The following is a 23,412-nucleotide window of genomic DNA, read 5'->3' as shown; positions in this document are numbered from 1 at the left end:
AGTTTTTCCTGGCGGGTCACTGGATTCTCCTCTTTGTTCTGAGATTCAAAGTCATTCCCTTTGACTGCTGGAATTTGTAGGGAGGAGCTGGTCACCCTTGTTGGCTGTATCTCCTCTGTCTGGCTGCTCCAAGGAGAACTTCTGTCTTTTGGGGGTCTCTCTGCTACTAGAGGAATATGCCATCGTTGGACAGGGACCTCTTATGTTCTTGACTTGGCTAGGATGCAAAGAGAGAAGGACAGATAGGGCCTTACTGTCTTTATAGTAATAGCTCACACTCCCATAGCGCTTTGGGGGTTGTTTGTTTCCTCTTTCTTTGTATCCTTAGAGGTTACCTTAGTGCCTGGCACAAGCATGTAATGAATGCTCTTTGACTGACTGAGAAAACCCTCTCCTCACATCAGTTCTGTGATGTAAATAGTGTAGGTATTATTCTCTCCATTTTAGAAATGAGAAAATGGAATTTCGGTGTGCTTAAGTGTCCTACTCATGGATAGCTAACGAGCATACATTTGAACTCAGGTCACCTAGAATTCTTTCTACTATCCTCACTATTGGTATGCAACACTTCCTGAGTACCTCAGTGAGGGCTGGAAAGCAGAGGAAAAATTCCCCCCCAAAGCCTTCTATATAGATGTATTATTTTTCAGTTTTCCCAGCAGTTGTTTGGTTTTTTTTTAGATTTTTTTTTCAGTCCAATGAGGGTTAAGTGACTTGCCCAGGGTCATACAGCTAGTAAGTGTTGAATGTCTGAGGCCGGATTTAAACTCAGGTCCTCCTGAATCTAGGGCTGGTGTCTTATCCCCTGCACCACCTAGGTGTGCCTATTCCCAGCAGTTTTTGTCAAATAGGTTCTTATCCCAGAAGCTGGAGTCTTTGGATTTATCAAATAGTAGATTGCTATATTCATTTACTATTGTGTGTTGTGTGCCTAACCTATTTTACTAATCCACCACTCTATTTCGTAGCCAGACCAAATAGTTTGTAATGGTTGCTGCTTTAAAATATAGTTTTAGATCTGGTAGGGCTAGATCACCTTCCTTTGCATTTTTTTTTCCCGTTAATTCCCTTGATATTCTTGACCTTTTGTTCTTCCAGATGAATTTTGTTATTATGTTTTTTAATTCTATAAAATAATTCTTTGGTAGTTTGATTGGTATGGCACTGAAAAAGTAAATTAATTTAGGTAGAATTGTCATTTTTATTATATTAGCTCAGCCTACCCATGAGCAATTGATATTTTTCTATTTGTTCAGATCTGATCTTATTTGTGTGAAAAAGTGTCTTGTAATTATGTTCATAAAGTTTCTGGGTTTGCATTGGCAAGTTGACTCTGGGCTGCCTCTCTTTATGATATTGGAACATTGGGGCAGAATTCTACCCACGACTACAGAAACCTGTAAGCTGCTAAAATTAGCCTTGGACACCCCGAATGGGCCACCCCTACCCCACTGCTCTCCCTGAAACCTCCCCAGGCACATAAGCCTCGCCCTGCTCAGTGGTTCAGTGGGGATATGCCCCAGGTTCCTCCACTCAGTGGGGATAAGCATGGAAAACATCACTCCCCTGAACTGCTCCCTTGAGCCCTGGGCATGGTACAGGCTCTTTCAAGCCTCAAGCTGGCCTTAGGCATGGCCTGGGGGTGCCAGCGAATTAGCTTGGCATGTGGCGTGGTCAGACTGAGCTTCAGGGGAAAGAAGGGTTATATAGCCTGGGGGTAGAGATGTAGAGGAGAATAGTGAGGACAGCTAGAGAGAAAGGGAGGAGAGTGAAAGGGAGCAGGAATGAAGGAGCTACAGTGAGGACTGAGAAGGGGGGATACTACGGAAGTGGCTGCGGCTGACAGCCACGCTGACAGTGAAAGAGGGGAGCGGAGAAGGAAAGAGCGGCAGTTGCAGGGAGGACTGAGAAAGGAGATGCAGCTCTTGGGGGTAGAAGTGCAGGCGGCAGTGGCGATCCACACCCACAGGCGAGAGACATGCAGATGGCAGGAGAGAAAGTTACAAGAGAGTCTGGTGTATGGAAGTTCACAGGTCGTATATTTCTTGCTTTTATTTCTAAGTTTGTTCCTTATCAATACATCTTGTTTTGTGATATTGAAAAGAGGCTTTCTCTTATCAGTCTGGGAGAAGCAGTTGGAGATTTTTTAAATGGCCCTTACAGATTGGTTTAGGCAGATAATAGCCAGCTATAGTTTTACCAGCTAATAGCTTACAGATTAGCAAGCCAGTTAATAATAATTTTTACAAACTTAAGACTTAGCAGTGAGAGGTACGTTTTGTCTGCTGATGGAATCGAACATAAGGTATTCCTCTTTTTCTGCCATAGTTAATTTTGGTCCCTTGAATGATATACTAAGATCTTTTAAGGCAGAAATGAGACAAATAATTTGTTAGTTAGACTAGGTGGAAGGAAAGGAGAAGAGAGAGGGGGAGAGAGAGAGAAGAAGAAGGAGGAGGAGGAGAATAATAACAAGAAGAAGAAGGAAAGAAGAAAGAAGAAAAGAGGGGGAGGAAGAGAGAGGAGAGGAAAGAAAGAATGGTGGGAGAGAGAGAGGGAGGAAGAGGAAATGAGGGGACAAGAAGGGAAAGGGGGGAAAGAAGAGGAGAGGTCAGGGGAGAGGAGACACATGCAAACACACAGACAGAGACAGAGAGAATAATCCGGCAAATACGACACAGCTTCACCAGGAAGAAGCAGGAGTGCCGCTCTGTGATGTAATGACTGTTTGTTAGAGGTGTAGATAAAGTTTAAAAGATGCTTATAGTCTTTGACTTTCCAAAGGAAGTTGGGTACAGTAGAAAGGGCTCTGGTTTGTCAGGGAGAGTGCCTCAGTTTGAATCCCAGCTCTGCTATTTATTAGTGCTGGAACCACGGAACCTTGTCCTTGACTAATCTTGGGGCCTCAGTTTCTACATCTGTAAAATGAAAGGGTCGGACTAGATATCTTTTGAGGTCCCTTCAAGCTCTAGAGCTACAATTCTGTGGCCTCTAATATCCTTTGCCACCTGGTCTAATGCTTCAATGCAGTGTGGAACAGAGTGCATCTTCTCTGCCCTCTGCCTCCCCCTTCCCTAATGCTGTGTGTTTTTCAGGTCTGTGCTGGGAGACTGTTGCCTCTTGCAGGTCCTAGAAATTTGGAAAGTCTTTGAGTAAGACCTGGAACAGGACCTGGTTTATCTGTCATCTGAGGACCAAAGGATAGCTGCCAACTGATGTTTTCCTGACCTTAGCAAGCCAAGAAACTAAAGGTGAGGAGGGGTTGTGATCAACAGCGTGTCTATGTGTGTGTGTGTGTGTGCACGCGCGCACATGTATGCGAGTGCATGCATACGTTCATGTGTGTATATGTGCATGCATGTGCCTGTGCATTCGTGCATATGTGAACACGTGAGTGCATGCATGTGTGTGTATGTGCTCATCTCATAGATCTTTGGAATTATTCAAGTGTAGTACAGTGCTTTGCAGAGTAGCCTGTAGGGGGCAAGAAGTCCCCAAAGGAAAGTAGATCCTAATAGGTAAACATTTCATTCACTGCCAGCCTCAGCAGCCCGAGCATGGCCTAGACAGTGTGGCAATAGATCCCTGCCATCCAGAAAGGTATATTAGCTCTACTAGACAGTGGGAAATCTTATCCCCAGCCATGAATCTGGAACTGATGATATGTCCATGGAACATCATAAAACTACGCTTGCCTAGCAGTCAGGACAATTCTAGTCACACTAGAATTGGTGACTCTGCCACTGATAAACTGTGTGAGCTTAGACAAGTTAGTTTGAGCCTCAGTTTCCTCATCTATAAAGGTTGGGTTAGACTAGATGATATCTTGGCACAAAGTAAGGGCCTAATAAATGTTTTTTCATTCATCTATTCCAGCTCTAACATGTTATTATTGTATTTTGGAAAAATTAATGTTTATTGATGATTATTACAAGAAGGGACCTTGTAGATCATTTAGTCTAATGCTCTCATTTTACTGATGAGGACACTGAGGATCAAAGAGCTATAAGGGACTTACCCAAGATCATTAAAAAGGGAACTTGGATATTATGAGTCTAAACCCTTCCTTTTACAGATCCAGAAACCGAGCCTCAATGACATGAAATGATTTGATTGTATGGCTAGGAAATAGCAGAGCTGGGACTGTGGTGTCTTAGAATGAGCTCTGAATTTGGAGTTGGTGGACTTGGGTTCAAATCCCAGTTCCATCACTCACTTGTGTGACCAAAATCACTTCACCTTTATCTGCAGGCAGCTGGTAGCATGATTGATAGAGCTCTAGACACTGAATCAAGAAGACCTGTATTCAAATCTGGCCTCAGACACTTACTAACTGTGGGCAAGTCACTTGACCTCTGTTTGCCTCAGTTTCCCCAACTATAAAATAGGGAGAATAACTTGCATCTGCCTCTCAGGGTTCTTGTGAAAATCAACCCAGGTAATATTTATAAAAGTGCTTAGCACAGTGTCTAGTACATGGTAGGGGCTATATAAATAAATGCCTATTCCCTCATCCTGGGCTGGGGAGAAGCACAAAAGAGTTGAAAAACAAGAGATTTAGAACAGGAGGACCTGTGTTTGAATCCCCATTCTGCTTCTTACCAGCTATGTGACCCTGGACAAGTCATTTCCCATCTTTGAGATTCATTTGCCTCATCTGTAAAATGAGGGAGTTGGCTAACAATCCTATGGTCTCTTTTAAATGTAAGGGCCAAGATCCTAGGGAAGGAAATTTTTGTTGTGGTGTTCAGTCATGTCTGACTCTTCGCAACCCTATATGGGGTTTTCTTTTTCTTTCTTTTCTTTCTTTCTTTCTTTCTTTCTTTCTTTCTTTCTTTCTTTCTTTCTTTCTTTCTTTCTTTCTTTCTTTCTTTCTTTCTTTCTTTTTGTGGGGCAATGAAAGTTAAGTGACTTGCCCAGGGTCACATAGCTAGTAAGTGTCAAGTGTCTGTGGCCAGATTTGAACTCAGGTCCTCCTGAATCCAGGGCCTGTGCTTTATCCACTGTGCCACCTAGCTGCCCCCTCATCTTGGTTTTTCTCAGCAAGAATACTGGAGTGGTTTGCCATCTCCTTCTCCAGCTCATTTGACAGATGAGGAAACTGAGGGAAAGAGAAGTCAACTCAACTCCTTGTCTAATGGATCCTGAGTCCAGAGTGCTGACCCCTGAACAGTATTTGGAAGGCATAGGGAGTGTGGCTAATAATACCAACTCATAAGTTTATGATACAGTAAATTTTATAGAACAATTCCTCACAGTGGCCATATAAGGTAGGGAATATATTTTTATTTTTATTTTTTTGGATTGGACTACAGATTTCATTGGTATGGAGCAGACACAGTCTACACCATTCCCAAGTGGAGTCTGACCCAGATTAAAATGTAATTGGTGGGGCAGCTAGGTGGCTCAGTGGATAGAGCACGGGCCCTGGAGTCAGAAGGACCTGAGTTCAAATCCGGCCTCAGACACTTAACATTTACTAGCTGTGTGACCTTGGGCAAGTCACTTAACCCCAATTGCCTCACCCCCCAAAAAATGTAATTGGGAAATATTTAACAACATAAATAAAAATACAATAAAACATAGATAATATTAATATGTCATTTTAAAAGTTCATATGCAGCCCCAGGGACCATTATGTATGCTTTAGTGGCCCCTCTTTCTACTTGAATTTGACATGACTAGTATAAATAATTCTTGGGGAGGGGCCACACTCTACCCATGCACCCTGGCAAGTTTTAGTCTTAGATATTTGCCTGGAGAACTGAAAAATGAGGTGACTTGCCCAGGGACACACAACCAGCATGTATGTCCTCCAACAGGAAGGTCTTGAACCCAGAACTGAATCTAATGCTCCATTTTGTGTCTGAACATAATACTCTGACTAGGGCAGAGTATAATGGGGCTATGTTACTTCCTTTTTCAAAAATGTAGCCCAAGATCACACTGGTTCTCTTATATTTAAGACTGTTGGGCACTTTTGTGTCCCTGAGTCTCCCTCTACCTGCCATCTGTTATTATGCTAACACTTCTGGGAGGACCCAGTTTAAGAATGTAGCATTTTCAAGGTTCATTGCCACTCAGCTATCTCTTTATTACTCATGCTTCAGTGACTAGAGTCCCTAACTGGGCTGTTTCCAAGGGGAAAGTTTCTAGGGAGCCATGGGTTCCCTAGATAAATTAGTGTCCTTGGCCTTGTAAGCCCCAGGGAAATCAATCCAGAGGAAAGAGCAATTCAGCTAAAAGGCATGCAGATGCCATCCACCTGTGGCTTACCGAAAAGGAGGCTATCTCTTCTTCCTCAAACTCCTCCAGGACTTCTGCCTTGGCTTCTGCAATCAGCTCCCGAAGGGGTCTGCTGTCTTCCACCTCTGCCACAAAAGGATGCTGGGAAGGAAAAGGAACAAAAGGAAAACCTTTATTACTGGCTTCTTCCCCAGCAAAGGATGCGACAGGACCCTCGAGGTGAACCACAAAGTGAAACAGAGAAAGAAAATTATAGATAAGTTTCCCTAATGAATATTGATGCAAAAATTTTAAATAAAATACTAGCAAAATGATTATAGCAATATATCACAAGGATCATACACCATGACCAGGTGGGATTTATACCAGGATGTAGGACTGGTTCAATATTAGGAAAACTATCAGCACAATTGACCATATCAATTACAAAACCAATAGAAATTATATGATTATACCAATAGATGCAGAAAAAGCCTTTGACAAAATATAGCACTCATTTCTATTAAAAAACTAGAGCGCATAGGAATAAATGGTGCTTACCTTAAAATCATAAGTAATATTTATCTAAAACCATCAGCAAGCATTATCTGTAAAGGGAATAAGCTAGAAGCCTTCCCAATACAATCAGGAGTGAAGCAAGGATGCCCATTATCACCTCTATTATTTAATATTTTTCTACAAATGTTAGCTAAAGTAATAAGAGAAGAAAAAGAAATTAAAGGAATTAGAATAGGTAACGAGGAAACAAAACGATCACTATTTGTAGATGATGTGATGTTATACTTAGAAAATCCTAGAGAATAAAAAAAAACTACTTGAAATTATTAACAACTTTAGCAGTTGCAGGATAAAAAAATAAACCCACATAAATCATCAGCATTTCTATATATTACCAACAAAGTCCAGCAACAACAGATAGAAAGAGAAATTCCATTTAAAATAATTGTAGACAATATAAAATACTTGAAACTCTACCTGCCAGGGGGCAGCTAGGTGGCACAGTGGATAAAGCACTGACCCTGGAGTCAGGAGGACCTGAGGTCAAATCCAGCCTCAGACACTTGACACTAGCTGTGTGACCCTGGGCAAGTCACTTAGCCCTCATTGCCCCGCAAAAAAAGAAAGAAAAAGAAAAAGAAAACTCTACCTGCCAAGACAAACCCAGGAACTATATGATAAGAATTATAAAACACTTTTCACATAAATAAAGTCAGATCTAAACAGTTGGAAAAGTATTAATTACTCATGGGTATGTTGAGCCAATACAATAAAAATGACAATCCTACCTAAATTAATTCATTTATTTATTGCTATTCCAATAAAACTATCAAAAATATTTTATAGATCTGGAAAAAATAATAACAAAGTTCATCTGGAAGAACAAAAGCTCAAGGATATCAAGGAAATCAATGAAAAAATGTGAAAGAAGGTAGTCTAGCAGTACCAGATCTCAAACTATATTATAAAGCAGTAATTATCAAAACAATCTAGTACTGGGTAAGAAATAGAGAGGTGGCTCAATGGAATAGAATAGGTACAAATTACACAATAGTAAATGACTATAGTAAGATTGTCTAGCCTTATAAGGACTTCTTGGGCAGTAGTTAGGGCTAGTCCATAGGACTCTTGAGCCTTAATACAGAATGGATTCAAGTCTGGGTTTCTAGAAGGGCTTTGAAGCAAGAGAGAAAAGATGAGATAGCAGCTAGGATCCATATCATGAATGAGTGTGATAAAATGCCCTTTATACCTATCCATTACTTTCTGACTTAGAGCTGGTCCCTATAACGAAAAAAAAAATCTGTCCTAAGTTTCAATGAGCAACCAATGAATAACCAAAACAAAACAAAAACAAACCACCAGTAGAATGATCCTTTGGCACAAACTCTTTTCAAAGGCTTTTTGAAAGCCCAAAAGATTACACTTACTTATTCCATATCATAACAGTTCACATGTCTAGAGTACTTTAAAAATTGACATAGTTTTTCAACAACCCCTTGAAATAGTGCAAGTATTATTATCATCCTCTTTTTACAGCTGAGGAAACTGAAGCTGAGAGAGGAGTATGATTTTCTTAAGGTCTCACTTGCTGCCTATATAACCAGAAATGAGGGACAGGTAGTAAAAATATTTAGTGTGGGGAGATGGAAGGTCATGTGTCAGGATGTTATGCATGTTATCTTCTTCAATAGAGGGTAAGATCCTTGAGGGTATAGGACCGTTTCCTTTGTGTCTTTGTATGCATAGCTCTTGGCACATAGTAAGCACTTGTAATAAATACTTGTTAATTGACTTATTAATTGGTTCTCGTATCTCCCTTCGTAGTTTGAGTTCATTTGGGTAAAACTGATTCTCTAACAAGGTGACCGTTTGAAAGAAGATGGTAGAAGGTGGGAGAAATATTGAGATATATATCACACTTTGGAGACAGGCTGCTTACCTGCAGGAGCTGACAGGCAGACCATCTGCTCTCAGGATCCCTTTCCAAAGATTTTCTCAGGAAGTCTTTAAACTCTTCAGACCTATAAGGAAGAGCCAAGAAGTTGCTTGCTTATCCCAGTGTCTGACATCCAGATAGCACCACTAACACCTCTCATTGCCCTTTGATATACTGAAGAGCCACCTTTTCCCCTTTGGATGGAAGGGGCTTAGAGACTTCACTCCTACAAAAGCTTTTCCTTCTTCTAAAGTAGAGGGAAAATATTTCTGATAAAGGCTTCATTTCTCAAATATATAGAGAACTGAGTCAAATTTATAAAAATACAAGTCATTACCCAATTGATAAATGGTCAAAGAATATGAACAGGCAGTTTTCAGACAGAAATCAAAACTATCTATAATCATATGAAAAATGCTCTAAATCATTATTGATTAGAGAAATGCAAATTCAAACAACTCTGAGGTATCACCTCACACCTATCAGAGTGGCAAATATAACAAAAATGGAAAATAATGGATGTTGGAAGGTATGTGTGAAAGCTGGGACATTAATCCACTGTTGGTGGAGTTGTGAAAAGATTCAACCATTCTGGAGAGCAATTTGGAACTATGCCCAAAGGGCTATAGAACTGTGCATACCCTTTGATCCAGCAATACCACTGCTAGGTTTATATCCCAAAGACATCCCCCCAAAAAAGAAAAAAGACCTTTTTGTACAAAAATATTTATAGCAGCTCTTTTTGTGGTAGCTAAGAATTGGAAATCAAAGGAATGCCCATTAATTGGGGAATGGCCAAACAAACTGTGGTATATGATAGTGATGGAATATTATTCTGCTATAAGAAATAACAATCAGGATGACTTCAGAAAGGCCTGGAAGGACATGAGTGAAATGATGTATTGTGAAGTGAGCAGAACCAAAAGAACATTGTACCCAGAGAAAGCAATATCGTTTGATGAAGAACTGTGAATGACTTGACTATTCTCAATAATACAATGATCCAAGACAATCCCAAAGTACTATTGATGAAACATACTATCCACCTCCAAAGAAAGGACTGATATTAACAGACTGAAGCATGCTATTTTTCACTTTCTTTAATTTTTTCCTTTTAATCAAGTTTGCTTGTACAAAATGGTAAATATGGTAATATTTTACATAATCTTACATGTATAACTCATATCTAATTGTTTGCCACCTCAGGGAGGGGATGGGGGGAGGGAAAGAGGGGTTAAAAATTGGAATCCCAAACTATAAATAAAAAGTTTATTATTAAAAAACGGAAAAAATAAAATGGTGGGGAAAGTCAGGAAATAGAGATCAGATGAATGGTTCAAGATCTCACATAATCCTTAATGAGGCAGCTGGGTGGCATATTGGATAGAGTACTATACTGGAGGTCAGGAAGATAAGTTCAGATCCTGCCTCACCCACTTATTAGCAGTGTGATCCTGGTCACTCAACCTCTCTTGGGTCCAGTTTTCTCATCTGTAAAATGGGGATAATAATAGTACTTATCTCACAAGGTTGCTGTGATCAAATAAGATAATATATGTAAAGAACATTGAAAATCTTAAAGCAGCATTTAAATTCTACTATTATTATCAATAACTTTTCCAGCAGTTAGGTTGGAGGAAAAAAAAGAAGCATCAGAAATGGAATATGTATGTATTAATAACAGTTAACATTTATGTAGTGCTTACTAGGAGATGGAGATGGAATGTGTATATTAATAATAGCTAATATTTATGTAGTATGTGCCAGGCACTGTGCTAAGCATTTTACAAGTATTATTTCATTCAATCTTTACAACAACCCTAGGAGATAGGTGCCATTATTATCCCCATTTTACAGATGAGGAAACTGAGGCAAATAGAAGGTTTGTGACCTACCCAGAATGACATAGCTACTAAATGTCTGAGGCTGAATTTGAACCAGGTTTTCCTGACTCCAGCCAGATCCAGTGCTCTATCTACAGTGTCACTCAGCTGCCTAGTATTGATCTCTAGATATGATAAAAGGCAGAGAAATGAACCGCACAAGAATAGGTACTGTGTGTTTTATATCATCTATCTGTCTCTGGTACCTAAGACAGTGCCTTGCACAGAGTTGAAATTTTAGAAATGTTGTTATTTTGTATATTTTCTTTTTGTGGGGCAATGAGGGTTAAGTGACTTGCCCAAGGTCACACAGCTAGTAAGTGTCGAGTGTCTGAGGCTGGATTTGAACTCAGGTCCTCCTGAATCCAGGGCCGGTGCTTTATCCACTGCGCCGCCTAGCAGAAAAAGCCCCCTGTTATTTTGTATATATTCCACATATACTTATGTGTCTATATGTTGTCTCTTCTGATAGAGTATAAGCTCTTTGAGGGCGGGGATAATTTCTTTTTTGTCCTTATATTTCTAATGCAGATAGTCAGAGATTAATAAATGCTTCTTGCTTGATTGAATTGAACTGTTGAATTGAAATGACATCTTTTTACTCTAAGACCAAAGTCTTAATTTTCAGGCTCACTCTTTTAGGGATCAAGGGTTTCAAACTCAGTCTCCTGCAGTGAAAAGGGGTAAGATCTCTGAAATTCCTCTAAGTGAACTTTAATTTTTTAATAGGGAATACAGTGAACGGTCTTTGTTGGGAGAAAAGACCGAGAACAGTGCCCAAATACCACCTTTTTAAAGAAGTCTTCCCTGATAGCACCATTAAGGAGTGATCTCTCCCCACCTTGGACCTGGGTATGTGCAACATCCCCCTAATAGATATCAATCTAATCTCTTCACTAACTTATCATCATCCCTACCTCACCTGCCCATCTAGTACAATGCTCTATACCCAGTAAGCTCTTAAGAGGACCATGGGATGATAAATGAATCTTAAGATAGGACAGAAAAATTGATCTTGAGATACAACAGAACTCAGGGGTGACCTAGTCCAATTTCTGGCCTTATAGATAAGGAAATCAAGGTCTAGAGACATAAATTGAGTTGTCCCAGCTCCCTCAGAGCTGGGATTCAAATCCAGATTTGTTGACTCCAAATCCAATAAATTGTTGGTCACTTGAATTGAAATGAATTGAATAGGAAGGAGAGAAGGCTCTTGGTCCTCTACATTCTGAGCCTGGTGAAACTATAAGCAAAGAAATAAAAGGTCCATGGTCCAGACCACGGGTCCTAGGCCAGCAGGGGCACCAAGGGAGGAAGATAAAGAGAGGGGCCAGGGAAGATTTGCACTTATGGAAGAACAGTCCCTTCCCAAGGGACTGGTTCCTTTGGTCAGTGAACAAATATCCACTCAATTCCTATCATCTCTACTATTTGTGTCCTTGTGAATTGAGTGGGCTAGGGGTGGATCCGAGGGTAGGTAGTAATGGAGGGACACCACTGGTTGTACCATCTACTCATTGCAGTGGGATGACCAGGTCAGGTCTGCAGGCACTTCCTTCCCCTACAAATTCTTTCAGATCCTGAAATCCTATCCCTAAACCCTAATGATCATGGTTGGGTCTCTGTTACCTTCCAAGCACCACCTCACTATGATTACCTACCACCTGCTGCCTCTTCCCACTTTCTCCCCTCCCACCTTGCCTATCTCACTGCCTATCCCCTGCCCTACTACTTGGCACTGCCACCTCCTAGTTCCCTAGGCTCTGACCATTTCCCATCTGACCTGCTCTTTTCTCAGAACTTCCCAGCCCCCAGTTACAATGAGAGAAGTACTTGCCATTGCTGAGGGTAGCGCAGAGTGGGTGGTGGGGACTTCTGGATCTTTAGCAACACACGCATGGGGTTCAGCTCATGATGGGGGGGCTCCATTTCTGCCATCTCTATCAGCGTGATCCCCAGGGACCAGATGTCAGCCTTGTAGTCATAGGGGGCCTCCTTGGATGTCTCACACTGGATGACCTCGGGTGCCATCCTGTAACCAGAAGCAATGGTTCATCATACCTGCCCCATTTCACTCCCCGAGTGACCCCTCCCTCTGTCCTCTGCAAGTTGCCAAGTGAAGAGAAACCAAGAGGCCAAGACTTGGGGGGGGGTTATGGTAGTCAACGTAGTGAGTGGACTGATGTATGGGATGCCCCATCCCTTTTCTTAAGTAGTCTTTGCTGCCAATCCCTGAGGAGAGTCTGACTTTTCAGAATCAGGCGGGGGAAACAACAAAATCCTCCCCAAAAGACTAATCAAGGGAGGAAGACCTTAGGATCATTGTTATGAGCAGGAAGGTACCTGATGAGTTATTTAGTCCAATCCTCTCATGTGGCCAAAGAGAAAACTGAGGCCCAGAAAGGAGTAATGATTCACTCAAAGTTCACACAGGATTTGAACCCAGGTTCTCTGATTCCCAGTGGCTTCTGAGAGCCATTGCAATTCTATTTCAATGAGACCAAGATTCAAAGCAGGAGACCAAGGACCCGCCATGAAAGAACATGGCCCAGGAGGGAAACAAAACAAATTGAACACCATGTAATTATAATGACCAGGAAGAAGAGCTGAAAAACACATCTCTCTCTCCTCTTTGAGGAGGTGGGGGATTAGGGGTGAGGAATATTGCATACATATTGCAGACACAGCTGAGGTATTCATTGATTTTGCTGAACTGCTCCCTACTCCCCACATTATTTTTCAGTCTTTCTTACATGGTCAAAGATTTAGCTTAGTAGGGTAGAGGAAGGGAGTGGGTGATGTCTGAAAATGAGGGTTATGTTAAAGTATATCAGTAAATTTTTTTTTTTTGCGGGGCAATGGGGGTTAAATGACTTGCCCAGGGTCACACAGCTAGTAAGTGTTGTGTCTGAGGCCAGATTTGAACTCAGGTACTCCCGAATCCAGGGCTGGTGCTTTATCCACTGCACCACCTAGCTGCCCCCATATCAGTAAATTAAAAAATATATATATTGTTTATAAGATAGGAGACAAGGGGAAGGAGTTGTGTGAGATGAACTATGATCACATCAATACCTCTTTTATGGGACAGACTCTCTGCTGAGTTTCCTATTCTTGAAGTCAGCTGTCTGGACTTCTTTTCTTCACTCCCCACCTAGCCCTAGGATTTGGCTATAACATAAACCCCACCTAACATCCTATGTACCTTCTCAGATAACTACATGGGTCATGCTCATCTCTTTACCTAGGAGAATTCTTTTTGCCAATTGCCCTTAATAGCTTTCAAGTATCTGTCCTATCTCCTCCTTCCCTAAGAGGCCAGAATACAAAAGCAAAAACTAGTGGACCTTTCAGTCTTATACAGATTGATGCCTAAAATTCAGTCAACCTCCCACCTCACCCCATCCCTGGGTTGGAGCCACAGGCTCCCTTGGAATATGGGCACCTTGTTCAGCTCCCTGGGCCCCCTAGCTGTACCAGTATGGTGTCCCGATGAAGGAAGCTCTTCGCTGCAAAGTACGGGAATTCTTGGCTGACACTCCAAAATCAGCTGTCTCAAAGAAAGAGATGGAGAAGGTAAAGTGAGAAATAAAGAATGGAGGTCTCCTCTCTCTTCCCCAACCCCCATAGAGTGTTGACTGCCTATTATGTTTGATCTATGCAAGACATCCTACTAAATATAAGAAAGAGAACACAGCCCCTTCCCTTAAGGCATTTACAAAGGAGATATTGCAGATTTTTGAGATGGGGAGTGACAGAGCCAGAACTCTTTCCTAGAAAGAATATTTTGGCAGGTGTTTGAGGCATGGATTAGAGTGGGGAGAAGAAGGTGGTAGGGAGAACAGTTAAGAGTCTATTACAATATTCTGGCCAAGAGACTATGAGCACTTGAAATTGGGTGGCAGCAGTGTGAGTGAAAAGGAAAGGATAGATAATAGAGATATGGTGGAGGTAGAATCAATGGGGTTTGGCAGCTCTTGTTGCAGGTAAGGAAGATGGAGGTGAGGAAAAGGGAAGAGTCAAGGATGACTCCAAGGCTTTAAGCCTGGGTGACTGGGGAGGATGATGGTTTTCAACAGAAATTGAGAATTTGGGAAGAAGGAGAGATTCTATAGGGGAAGATGATGACTTTAATTTTGGACATGTGGAGCTTAAAGTGCCAGTGGTACATTTGAGAGGAGGTTGTCAGAAATATGGGCCTGGAACTAGATAAGAATCAGGTGTGGATATATCAATTTGGGAGTCATCTGAAAAGAGAGGGTAACTGGAGCCAAGGGAGGGGTTGGAATGACTAATGAAGAGATTTTAGAGTGAGGAGAAAAGACAGAACCTCGGGTCCCACCTGCACTTAGAAAAAGAAGATGGTCCAGCAAGGGAAATTTTAAAAGAATGATCATTGATTGGAGGAAAATGACAAAAATACAGAAGAAGAGAGAATAGCAAGAAAATAAGGTGGTTAATAATGTCAAATGTTGTAGAAAGTCCAAGGAAGATGAGAAGTGAGAAAAGACCATTGGATTGTGCAATTGAGAAGTCACTGGTGGTTTTTGAAAGGGCAGTTTCTTTAGTGTGATAGGAACAAAAAAGTCAGAATTCAGGAACTGAGTGAGGGGGTGATGAGATGTAGCAAATGTATACCGTATTATCTAGAAATTTAACAGTGAATAGGAAGAGATAAAAGTGCTGCTTGAGGAGGTGATATGTCGAAGGAAGGGTTCTTTTTTATTTTTATTTATTTTTTGTTTTTGTTATTTTATTTTTAAGACAGCATTTTGTAGGCAAAGAAGGAATTAGTAAAGAGGGAGAATTTGAAGATGAGATAGGAGATGATTGTAGGGAAAGGTCTCAAAGGAACTGAGAAAGTTATAAGTAGAGAAAGTTAACCTTAGCAAAGAGGAATACCACTTCCTTTGATGATAATGGAGGAAAGGAGATAATGTGTAAGGACAAGTGAAGGTTTTTGAGGAGTAGTGTAGGAGAGATAAGGAATCTCACAACATATGCTCCCTTCTCAGTAAAGAAGGCAATGATAGCGTTTAATGAAGAAAATGAGTGTGACTGGAATTGGGGACTTGAGAGGGAAGGGTCTGGAAGAGCTACTATGGGACATTTGAGAGGGAACTAATCATAGTGATATTTGAAGGTAAGAGCTTAGGAGCTTAGTTAAGTTTGATGGCATGGATTTAAATATATTGGACCCACTCATAATTTCCAGACTTCCAAAGAAGGAGCTCTCGGCCGTCTGCCTGTCTGTCTGCCTCCCTCCCTGCCTGCCTATCTATCTATCTATCTATCTATCTATCTATCTATCTATCTATCTATCTATCTATCTATCTATCTATCTATCTATCATCTATCTATCTATCATCTATCCAACCATCTATCTATCTATCTATCATCTATCCATCCATCTATCTATCCATCTATGAGACAAGATCCTGGGCTGAGATCAAAGGGATTTTGTGCCATGGGAGATCTGAGGAGGGATGAAAAGATTTGGAATAACCTCTTTGGTAAGAGGGACAGTGAAATGACTAGGATTATAATACAAGGATTGCATTGTAGTTAGGGCCCAGTTGAGATTATGTAGCATAAATTTGTATTGGATGGAGTGATCACATAGTACTGGGAGTCATTTATCTCCTTGACTCACCACATCTAGTCAGTAACCAAATCCTGTTTGTTCTTCCACCCCTACCTTAGCTTAGATTCTTATCATCTCCTACATGACCTTATTGCAATAGTTTCCTAATTGGTCTCCCTGCCTCTGTTCTCTCTTTCACATGTTGCAGGTAGCATCAAATGCATTTATTAAAACACTCTTTTGATCATGCTATTCCTTTCTCTTCAAAAACCCTCAATGGCTCCCTACTCCTTAGTTAGGCAACCAACTCCCTTTTCTGACATCTTCTACTCTTTCTCTTTAGGTCCCCTCTACTTCAGCCTGACTAAGGCACACTGAGATGAAGGAACTTGTCTAAAGTCACGCATCCCCCATGTAGGGTGGTGAAAAGGGCCTGCCAGGGAGCTGAACAGCTCTGTTTTCTCTACCTCCAGAGGTGCCTACACAGTTTCAGGAGTCACCTTATGATCAGACTCAAGGCTATGTCTGGGGCAGAATGAGAGATTCTCTTGATATCTTATAGGAACAGGATGATGTCACATGCCTGTACAGCTGTGTTGACAGTCACAAGCCTGTGTGTGGGCTAATCCTATCTGGGGGGTGGGGCAGGGCATGGCTTGTGAGTATTGAGTGGATGCTAGAGTGCAGTGGAATAATATGGACAGCTTTTGTATGAGTCAGTCAGTGGAAGTGAGCTTTCTTAATAAAGGTGATTGAACCTGAACCAGGGAGTGGATTTACTGGTATGAGAAGAGAATAAAGGAGAAGGGAGGGGAAATTGGAATCCCAGTGGGGTCAAGAAAAACTTTTCATTCCCTTACATCAACCAATCAGACATTGCTTTGTTTTGGTCCCTTATCAGCAGGAAGGTATATTTGGGGTGATATGCATGACAAAAAGTACAAATGGGGGGGGTAGTTACTTGTTGGGTGGGAGATGGTGGCAGGTGTGTGTGTGTGTGTGTGTGTGTGTGTGTGTGTGTATTTGGTTATATACAAATATATAAAGGATCTGTGGTTTCATCAGCTTGGGAAATTTCTGATATGGGCTTTCCCTCTACCAACACAGATTGCATCCCATTTGTGATTTAGCTAGGCTTCTAGGTGGTACAGTGGATAGAGCATCAGATTTGGTAGTCAGATCCTGTCTTAGATAATTACTAGCTGTTTGATGCTGGACAAATTACTTAATCCCTTGCTCTCAGTTTTCCCCATCTGTGAAAGGGGGAAATAATAGCAGCTACCTCAAAGAATTGTTGTGAGGATCAATTGAGGTGATATATGTAAAGCACTTTATAAATCTTAAAGCAACCTATAAATATTGACTAAATAGATGCTAATAGTAGTACAACAGCAGATAAGTTTTGGTGAACTTCCTGTGGCAGATGAGGTTAAGTGACTTGCTCAGTGTCACACAGCTAGTAAATGTTAGAGGTAGATTTTGAACCCAGATCTTCCTGACTGCAATCTTAGAACTTTTATCCACTATTATACCATCTTGCTTCCTGTTATACTTATGTGCAGGGAATCTAGGCTAGGGATAAGGACTAGACCTAGCCTAGTTGAATTGGCATGGGGTCCTCCCAGATGAGGAAACTCTTTTTACCCATGCAGATCAGCACCTTTTCTGCCATTTATAGTCTGACTTGCTCAGACTCACACAGCCAGAATGTGTTGGAGACAGGACTTGAACCCATATTTTCCTGTCTTTAAGAAAAGTATGGGGGCGGCTAGGTGGTGCAGTGGATTAAGCACCAGCCCTGGATTCAGGAGTACCTGAGTTCAAATCTGGCCTCAGACACTTGATACTTACTAGCTGTGTGACCCTGGGCAAGTCACTTAACCCCCATTGCCCCGCAAAAAAAAAAAAAAAAGAAAAGTATGCTGTATGTCATCTATCCATGGGCTATACTTGCATATATGTATCTTTGGACTTATTATGAAGTGGTGGTGGTATGGAGGTGTATGTGAGGGGGGTATTACATGAATTCATTCATTCCACAACTATTTACTAACCATTAAAGATGGGCAAAGTACAATTTATTTAAGGGATGGAAGGAGATTCAAACTGGAATTAGATTTCTTGGTCAATTACCATATACTACCAACTAACATAGCAGAAAATGTATTGGATCTGAAATCAAGAAGACCTGGGTTCAAATCTCACTTCTGACACTTATTAGATGAGTGACCATAGAACTTCTCTGGACCGATTTTCTCATCTGCAAAATGGGCATAATAATAACTGTAGCATATACCTCTCACATAGTGTTTAGAGGTTCAAATTAGATAATTGCATAGTAAGTACTTTCAACATCTCAAAATATGTAAACTATGATTGTTATTATGATTATTATTAGGTAGTTCAGGAGGTATGTAAACATATGGGGGGATTTGAAAGGCTTTTGTAGGGAAAGTATTTGGGGAGTGTGAAGATTTGTATGTGTGGAGTTGCAATGTATGGTGTATTGGGAGTGTATGTGAGAGTATATGGGCATGCTTCTGTAGCAGGGAAAAGATATTTCTCTTAGCCAGCTAGAGAGTAGGGTAATGACTGAGGAATGGGTGTTTTCAGCAAAGGTTGTGAGGGAACATGGAGTTTTGGGGGAAGATTTGGGGGGAATGGCCAAGGGCTTTACTCACCAAGTTTGACATAGCCTTCAGAAGACAGCAGGATGTTCCCAGCCTTGAGGTCCCGATGGATGATCCTAGATCCATGAAGGTATTCCAGAGCCTGCAACATCTGCTTGCAGACCACTTGGATCTGCACTTCTGTCAGCCCTTTCTCCAGTTCTGCAATGATCAAAGAGAGAGAGAGAGAGAGAGAGAGAGAGAGAGAGAGAGAGAGAGAGATTTTCTTACTTCTCAGCCCTTTACCACTACCACCACCACCACCACCATCGCTGTCATCATCATCTTTATCATGCCAGAATTTATACTGAGTGTCCCAAAACCATTTTGGCACATCCTGTAGAACGCTTTAAGGTTAAAGCCCTGGGCAGCTAGGTGGTGCAGTGGATAAAACACTGGCCCTGGATTCAGGAGGACCTGAGTTCAAATGTGACCTCAGACACTTGACACTTACTAGCTGTGTGACCCTGTGCAAGTCACTTAACCCTCATTGCCCCACAAAAACCAAAAAAAAAAAAAAAACAGCCAGAGGAGGGTTAAAGCCCTTTACATGTGTTATCTTGTATGATCCTCACAATGGTCCTGGAAGTAGGTACTATTATTATTCCCAGTTCATAGATGAAGAAACTGAGGTTGACAGGTAAATCATTTGCCCAGAGTGACAAAGCTAATAAACATCAAGACAGGATTCAAACTTAGGTCTTCTTGATTCCAAGGATCTGGGGAGTGTGGAGAACACCAGAGGTCCTATTTCATAGCTCAGGTTTCACCCCATTAGGGATGAAATACTTTGGTAAGATGTGATATCTTTGGGGAGAGGCACCTTTCAAGTGCTGCATACTCAGACTTATGGACAACTAGGCTGTGACTCAATGGTAAACTACAGAATATACTTACCTAGAATTATGGCATCCACAGCACCCCCAGGGCAAAACTCAAGGAGGATCTGAGGACCAAAGAGATAAGGAAGAAAGAATCAAATGTCTTATGGAATCTTTCTGGTGCTACATCCTCCACCCCAGCATAAACTGACCCATGTATGTATGTGTGTATGTATGTTTGTATGTGTGTGTATATGTTTTATACACACACACACACATCCCTCACATATACCCCTCTCACATATACCTACACACCCCACCACATACACTAGTCAGAGGACCTTAGTTGGAATCCCATCTCTGCTAATTACTCTTTCTGTGACCTTGGGTGAGTCAGTTACCTCACCTGTACACTGAGGAGATCAGACTCTGGTCTATAAGGTTCCCTCCCAGCTCTAAATGAATGAGATTATATGACTTCTCAACCCACATCTACTCTTTTTTTTTTTTTTTAGTGAGGCAATTGGGGTTAAGTGACTTGCCCAGGGTCACACAGCTAGTAAGTGTTAAGTGTCTGAGACTGGACTTGAACTCAGGTACTCCTGACTCCAGGGCCGGTGCTCTATCTGCGCCACCTAGCTGCCCCACATCTACTCTTCAAATACATCTCCAAACCCTAACACATTCATGCCCATATATATGGTCCTCATAAACATACCCACACATATGGTTATATCTACCCACTCAAATGTTGCAGACTGAAATACATTTGCCACATAACCCCAGGGAGTTGCCTGAGTCTCAGAGAGATGAAGTGACTGTCCAGTAAATATCAGAGGCTCTGGGGTCTGACTCCAAGTCTAGCACTCCGTATGTTATTCCATACATATGGAGTATTTATTCTCCCTACCAGTGAATGATGCACCAAAGACTTAAGTGTCTACTTCATGCCAATCAATATTAAGTGTTGGGGTAGATACAAATTTTAGAAAAGACATTCTCTATCTTCAAAAAGATCAAGTTCTGAAGGTGGGAAAGAGCACTGGACTTGGGGGTCAGAAGTTTGGGTCCTAGCTCTTCTAGCTGTAGGACTCTAGGTATCACTTAAGGGAAGGAGAAGGTAATAAACATTTATATAGCACCTACTATGTGCCAACCACTTATCTCATTTGATCCTCTCAACAACCCTGTGAAGTAGGTGCTATTATTATCCCCATTTTACAGTTAGAGAAATTGAGGCAAACAGAGATTAAGTGACTTGCTTGGGGTTACATAGATAATAAGTAAAACCTGAAGGTTAGAAGTTTGGGTCCTGACTCTTCTAGTTGTGTGAGTGGAGCGGTGGGTGTGTGTGTGTGTGGGGGGAGAGGGATGTCATTTAACCTCTCTGATCCTCAGTTCCCTCATCTGTTAAATGGGGACAAGATTATTTATACTACCTACTTATGTAAATATGAATCATTATTCCTCCATCCCCTTTCTTTCCTGTATCTCTTTGTGAACTAGGGTGTTTTGCAAATGTAAATTCGTGCTGCCCAAGAAATTAAATAACTGACAAAAGAAATTGTTCTTGATTGTGTATGCTGAGAGTCAGGACACAGAAAGGAGGAAGACTAATCCAAGCAGGGTGGAGACAGACAAGTGAGTCAGAAGTTTCAGATGGAAGCTAAGTGATACAGAGCAGATTCTTTAGGAAACAAAGGATGAGCCCATGAGAAGAAGGACGCAGCTTGGAGTGTCCATTTTAGCTAGGGTACCAGCTAGAAGGCACCTTGCAGTGTTTATCCAGGGAAGCAAAGGGAGGGAGCTCTGGATTGACTGGGGCCAGATGAAGAGGTGGGGCAGGGCTTGGGAAATCCAGAACTGAGGAAAGTGTTAAGTGTAAAAAAAGTCTCTTTAAAACTATCTCCAGTCCCAGGATTGATCAAAGCACCCTTGCAGGCAGAGTAGTTTACTCTCCAACCTGCTGTGATCTCATCCGGCAGGAAGGATAACAGCCTTTGGTGAAAACAAACCGTCCCTTAGGGTCTCATAGCATCTGATTGCTGGTGCTGAATCTTGACTCCCTTGCCTTCCTGGATTCCTGGCATTTGCCTTTTTCAACCTTGTTACTCCAATGTACCTTGTAAGGCTTGATGACTTCTTTCCAATTTCTTGGCTGCTTGCGACCACAGGTAACCAGAGAGGAATTTCCTGTACGTTATCATGATTCTCTGGCTTACAGCTCTTACTCTGATTTAACTGATTTAACCAACTTACCCACAGTTTGCCCTCCCAGTAGAGGGCATCCAGTAGTTGGACAATGTGTGGATGGTCACAGCTAGCCAAGATATCAATTTCCATTATGTAATCCTCCAGCTCCTCTTCACTCTGAGTCTTGATCACTTTGGCTGCAGCCATGACCCCAGTCTCTTTGTTTTGAGCCTGGAAGATACAAACACAAATGACTCCTTCTTGAGTTAGCCCCTACCTTCCCCAACTTTCCCATGACTACCTTACAAAAGAAGTAGAGGGAGCCAGAGTGCTATTGGTTTATAACCTCCTCCAGGAACAGGGCCATGATTTCAATAGCCACCCCATGAGGAAGTGAGCTTCTGGTCACCAGAGATCTTCAAGTAGGGACTGGTTGACCATGTATCAGGGATGCTGCAGAGGGGATTCATCCTTGAGGGAGGGGTTGGCTTGGATAGTCTCTAAGACCTCTTCTAATTCTAAGAAGTCTAGGATTTATAATTCTTAGGTTATACCCATATATAGACATCTCTCTAACTCCATCTCTATCTCTAGCATAATCTATTGTCCTAAAAATCTCAGTGTAGTTTAAAATTTTTTTTTAAATTTTTTTTAGTGAGGCAATTGGGGATAAGTGACTTGCCCAGGGTCACACAACTAGTAAGTGTTGAATGTCTGAGGCTGGATTTGAACTCGGGTACTCCTGACTCCAGGGCCGGTGCTCTATCCACTGCGCCACCTAGCTGCCCCTAAAATTTTAATAAACTCAAGATTGTACTAAGGCTTGTGAAATGAACACCCTGTATATATGTGCATGCATGTGTGTGCATATGTATACATATACATATGTGTATATAATATATGTATATATGTGTATGTATGTATGCTTGCATGTATGTTTACCCATATTCTGCAATGTCCAATGCAATGTCTTCCCCATAGTAGCTTTGTTCACTGAATGAATGAATGAATTCCTGGCAATCCTATGGACTTACTAGGTGGCCTTGACTTTGAGTCTTGGCATATTTTTTTCAACCATGAATCAATAAACATTTATTAAGTGTCTACTCTACCTGGCACTGTGCTGAGAACTTTTCTTCATGGTGCGGGCAGAACCTTGAGGAAGCGATTCTCCATTGTTTTTTCAGCACCCCCTGCCATTGGGTGAGACATTTCTGGGTAATTTAATCATTGTATAATAGGCCAGCAGATTATTAATAAAAGGATGGTTCATGGCTGTCTCTCTCAGACTGAAGACACCAATGGTGGAATGGTCGCAGATCATATGCCTTTCAAGGAACAGGTGTTCCTGAGGGATGCCTAATCACTTCTGACTGGTCAACTTAATTTGGAGGTAGGCTATATTAAAATGAAGGGCTAATGGCAGACCACCACCCGACCTTGGGCTAACTATTCAAAGACTGCATATCCTTTTTCAAAAAGATTAATAGCCATGGGCAGCTAGGTGGTGAACTGGATAAAGCACTGGCCCTGGATTCAGGAGGACCTGAGTTCAAATTTGGCTTCTGACACTTGACAC

At 41.5% G+C, this 23,412-nt stretch overlaps 1 protein-coding gene across 1 annotated transcript in view; it reads right to left on the bottom strand.

Annotated features, from left to right (window-relative positions):
* Positions 1-23,412, bottom strand: part of LOC122742390 (serine/threonine-protein kinase 10-like) — a 67,601-nt gene that overhangs the window by 19,161 nt on the left and 25,028 nt on the right. Inside the window, 11 exon segments of the mRNA XM_043986620.1 lie at positions 4-74; positions 76-143; positions 146-175; positions 178-217; positions 6,277-6,387; positions 8,687-8,768; positions 12,404-12,598; positions 14,044-14,116; positions 18,832-18,981; positions 19,717-19,765; positions 21,900-22,064. Coding sequence (XP_043842555.1) covers positions 4-74; positions 76-143; positions 146-175; positions 178-217; positions 6,277-6,387; positions 8,687-8,768; positions 12,404-12,598; positions 14,044-14,116; positions 18,832-18,981; positions 19,717-19,765; positions 21,900-22,064 — 1,034 coding nt within the window.

This window comes from Dromiciops gliroides, chromosome 2 (assembly GCF_019393635.1).
Source record: "Dromiciops gliroides isolate mDroGli1 chromosome 2, mDroGli1.pri, whole genome shotgun sequence".
In the NCBI taxonomy this organism is placed as follows: Eukaryota; Metazoa; Chordata; class Mammalia; order Microbiotheria; family Microbiotheriidae; genus Dromiciops; species Dromiciops gliroides.
This window is presented reverse-complemented; position numbering and strand designations above follow the sequence as displayed.